General features: G+C 41.2%; 1 protein-coding gene across 1 annotated transcript in view; it reads right to left on the bottom strand.

The window, feature by feature from the left end:
- The window catches only part of avl9 (AVL9 homolog (S. cerevisiase)), a 29,290-nt gene extending 27,064 nt beyond the window's left edge, over positions 1 to 2,226 (bottom strand). Inside the window, 1 exon segment of the mRNA XM_032504533.1 lies at positions 1,961 to 2,226. Coding sequence (XP_032360424.1) covers positions 1,961 to 2,044 — 84 coding nt within the window. The 5' untranslated portion in view covers positions 2,045 to 2,226.
- Between the last annotated feature and the right edge of the window lie 1,717 nt (positions 2,227 to 3,943).

Raw genomic sequence — 3,943 nt, 5'->3', positions numbered from 1 at the left:
TATATATATATATATATATATATATATATATATATATATATATATGCCTCGGGGGGGGTTAAAAGGCTAACTGAGGGTAACTGTACTGTTAAACAGGTTTTACAGGAGCAATAAGACCAGAACCAAAAAGCATGAAAGCTGTTTTTTGGGCGTGTTTCTTTTTCAAAAGAAACCAAAATGAGGCTTTGCGGAGAAAAAAACGTGTAAGGATGAATTCACGTGTGATTGTTGTTCTAATATAAGCAGGTCAGTCCACGGCTTTCCGAGCGGATACTACATCCACGACGTTCCACTTTCCGGGATTGCTCCGCTTTGTTTGAGTTGTAACTCTAAACTCCGGTGGATTCATGAGGAGAGCCCGACCAATAAAGGATTTTTAAGGCCGATACCGATGCGAATATTTGATTATTTAGAAATCCAATATGCCGATATATGTATATATATATTTTTTAAATCCAGAAATGCGTTACCAAACATACACACAGTTCCCTAACATTAGTTATTTGTAGTTATTTATGAGTTCTCACTAAAATAGTATGATAGTAATTAGTTTTATTAACAGAACAGAGGAACATCAAAATATATTAAAGTTCCAATAAATAAAATGTAAAAAAAAATACAAAACTTAAGATATGAAACTTAAAGTCACTTGAATAAAAACCCATTAACAAAAAATAAAATCCGTGTTACCGACAGGGACGTTGTAGAGCGTCCTCTGTGGACCGACTAATGCCACACCAACACTAACAGGGACGTTGTAGAGCGTCCTCTGGTGGACAAACTAGTCAACACCACACTAACGGGACGTTGTAGAGCGTCCTCTGGTGGACAAACTACGCAACGCCATCACTAAGGGACGTTGTAGAGCGTCCTCTGGTGGACAGCTATGCAACGCCATCACTAACGGACGTTGTAAGCGTCCTCTGGGACAGACTATCAACGCCATCACTAACAGGGACGTTGTGGAGCGTCCTCTGGGGGACGACTATGCAACGCCATCACACAGGGACTTTGTAGAGCGTCCTCTGGGGGACAGACTATGCAACACCAACACTAACAGGGACGTTGGGAGCGTCCTCTGGGGACAGACTATGCAACGCCATCACTAACAGGGACTTGTAGAGCGTCCTCTGGGGGGACAATGCACACCAACACTAACAGGGACGTTGTAGAGCGTCCTCTGGAGACAACTATGCAACACCTCACTAACAGGGACGTTGTAGAGCGTCCTCCTGGTGGACAAACTTTGCAACACCAACACTACAAAAGGACGTGTGTAGAGCGTCCTCTGGTGGACAAACTATGCAACACCAACCTACAGGGACGTTTAGAGCGTCCTCTGGTGGACAAACTACGCAACGCCATACTAACAGGGACGTTGTAGAGCTTCCTATGGTGGACAGACTATGCAACACCAACACTCAGAACATGATTGACCGTCCGTTTTTGTTTTTAAATCGGCCATTATAAATGCCGATACCGATATATCGGGAAATGCCTAATAACGGCCCGCAGATATATCGGTCGGGCTCTAACTGTAAGCCCCTAGAATATCCTCCCATAGTTGATATGCAGATACTACATTAGCCAGCTCTATTTGACAGACTAATAACCAGAGAGGAAAGATAAACACTGTCTCCAGGGGAGCACGCTGCAGCCTGCAGTGGAAGCAGAGCTGGAAAGAAGCCTAAACTATCAGCAGAGTCCATGTTACATAACCCCGGAGAGCCCGGAGCAGACAGCTGATGCGAACTGAAGCCTCGCTTCCATGTCTGCGTGTGCACACGCATCAGCCCTCCTGCAGGGTGTGCGCATGCACTGTCAGAGAAAAGACAAGACTATAGTCAGTGAGTGAGCTGGGTTACAAATGAATCCATGGAGACACATATAGCGCCGATGTGCCTTTGTTATGAGATCCCAAGGAAGCGCTAGTTAGCTCCGTTAGCAGGGGTGCACGTACCTGGCAGCCCTTCTTGTGGTGGAATCCAACCACGACGATGTGCAGCACCGGCCCCTTGAGGTCGTCTCTGCCGTGAGACTCCATGCCCCCCCTACCCCGGATGTTCAGTCCGTCCTGCGTTGTTTGGAGCTCGGGGGCTCGGGTGTAAACACAGCCGACCTGCAGCAGACCAGACGGGCGGACAGAAGCACAACACGGCGGCGCGGAGATGAGCCTCTCTTCCGCCTCGTCCCCACTGAGTCAGAGGAGGAACGGCGCGAGAGGCTTCCTTGCAGCGCACTTCCGCTTCCGCCCGAGCTTTGCGAGGCAATGGGATGTGTGCACACAATGTGGCATGAGGCATGAATACTATGGCATAGATCAGGGGTGTCAAACTCAAATACCCAGTGGGCCCAAATGTAAAACCTGAACAAAGTCACGGGCCAACATTGAACAAATTAACCTTTTAATATGGACCCAAACAAGTTTTGCTTTAACATTGAATATGGAACAAGCATCGATTATTACGATACAATATATAATTTAACAGTGGAGACATGCAAAATCGAATTTCAAATGAAAAAACACATCAATGGCATTCATTTATTAAATAAATAAAAATTTAAATAAAAATTGTATGCCTCTTTTCTATTTGCAGCCTTCTGATTTAAATACCAAAATAAACTTTTTCCACTGGCTAATAATTTTACAAATAAAATGATAATAAATCAATCAACCATTCAAGCCCATGCCTTGTACACATAATTTCATCTATGCCATAGATGAAATTATGTGTATTTGTATATACTGTGTGTATATTATTTTATTTATTCATCTTTCTCAAACTGTCTATAGTAATAATAACCTTAATTGTTTATTGTTTAATATTTATTGGTTGGAATGGGGGGGATTTGGGTGATTTTGGTGTGATGGAGAGCTTTTGTTTTTGTTTGTCAGTATATGTCTAATTTTTGGGGTGTATGTTTTTTTTTAAATTATGTCCCCTCAAGCTGTTTTGTTAACAGTTTTGTCTAATTGTGAATTTACTGCATTTTTTTTTTCTGCCTTTAAGGGCCGAGATGTCACATCTCAAGGGATTATTCCTAATAAAGAATTTCAATATAAATATAAAAGATTAGGATTTTATACTTAAAAAAATAACATGTGTTTTTGTTTCACGTTATTAAAGGTCCCATGGCATGAAAATGTCACTTCATGAGGTTTTTAAACATTAATATAAGTTCCCCCAGCCTGCCTATGGTCCCCCCCAGTGGCTGGAAATGGAGATAGGTGTAAACCGAGCCCTGGGCATCCTGCTCTGCCTTTGAGAAAAAAAATATTTTTTTTTGTTTTTATTTTTTTCTTCTGTAATTGTCTTTATTGTTTACATGGTAAATTGAGTTTTTGACTGACGGAGCGCACAACTACCAGGAAGGTACGACCCCCCCCCCGGTGTTTACAGTTCAAAGGATCTAGGGTCGATTGGCACAATAAAATCTATAGCCCATACACGTGTAAAGGCTGAAACATGTGTACGTTCAAAAGTTAACATCAACTGACAGGAAGTTAGCAAGGGGCCAGGCTGTTGCCTAGCAATGGAATTCCATTCAAAAGCATATAACAAAAAATTTACTAGGGACATTTCAACTTCATAAACAAAAATTCTATTTATCTATAGTTCCATTCAACCGTTATTCCCTCTCTTTTAGTGGAAGTTAAGTCACTTCTCAAATCTCAAAGCATCAAATGTATAAACTGTAATAACAATGTGTTTGATGAGCTCCCATAACATCAAATTAGTTATTTATCAATTACTTATTATTGTTGTAATTGAATGTACACATTTATATTGGGATGTGTAAACTCTCATAAATGTTTATTTTACAATTACATTTTTGTTTCATCCCACAAAAAAAAAATATAATTATAATGAGAAAGGCCTTTTAGATTGGCATTGTCTACAGTAGATGACATCACAGCATTCTAGAACACATCAAAAGAACT

Source organism: Etheostoma spectabile, chromosome 22, assembly GCF_008692095.1.
Source record: "Etheostoma spectabile isolate EspeVRDwgs_2016 chromosome 22, UIUC_Espe_1.0, whole genome shotgun sequence".
In the NCBI taxonomy this organism is placed as follows: Eukaryota; Metazoa; Chordata; class Actinopteri; order Perciformes; family Percidae; genus Etheostoma; species Etheostoma spectabile.
Note: the sequence above shows the minus strand (reverse complement) of the source record. Positions and strands in the feature narration are given on the sequence as shown.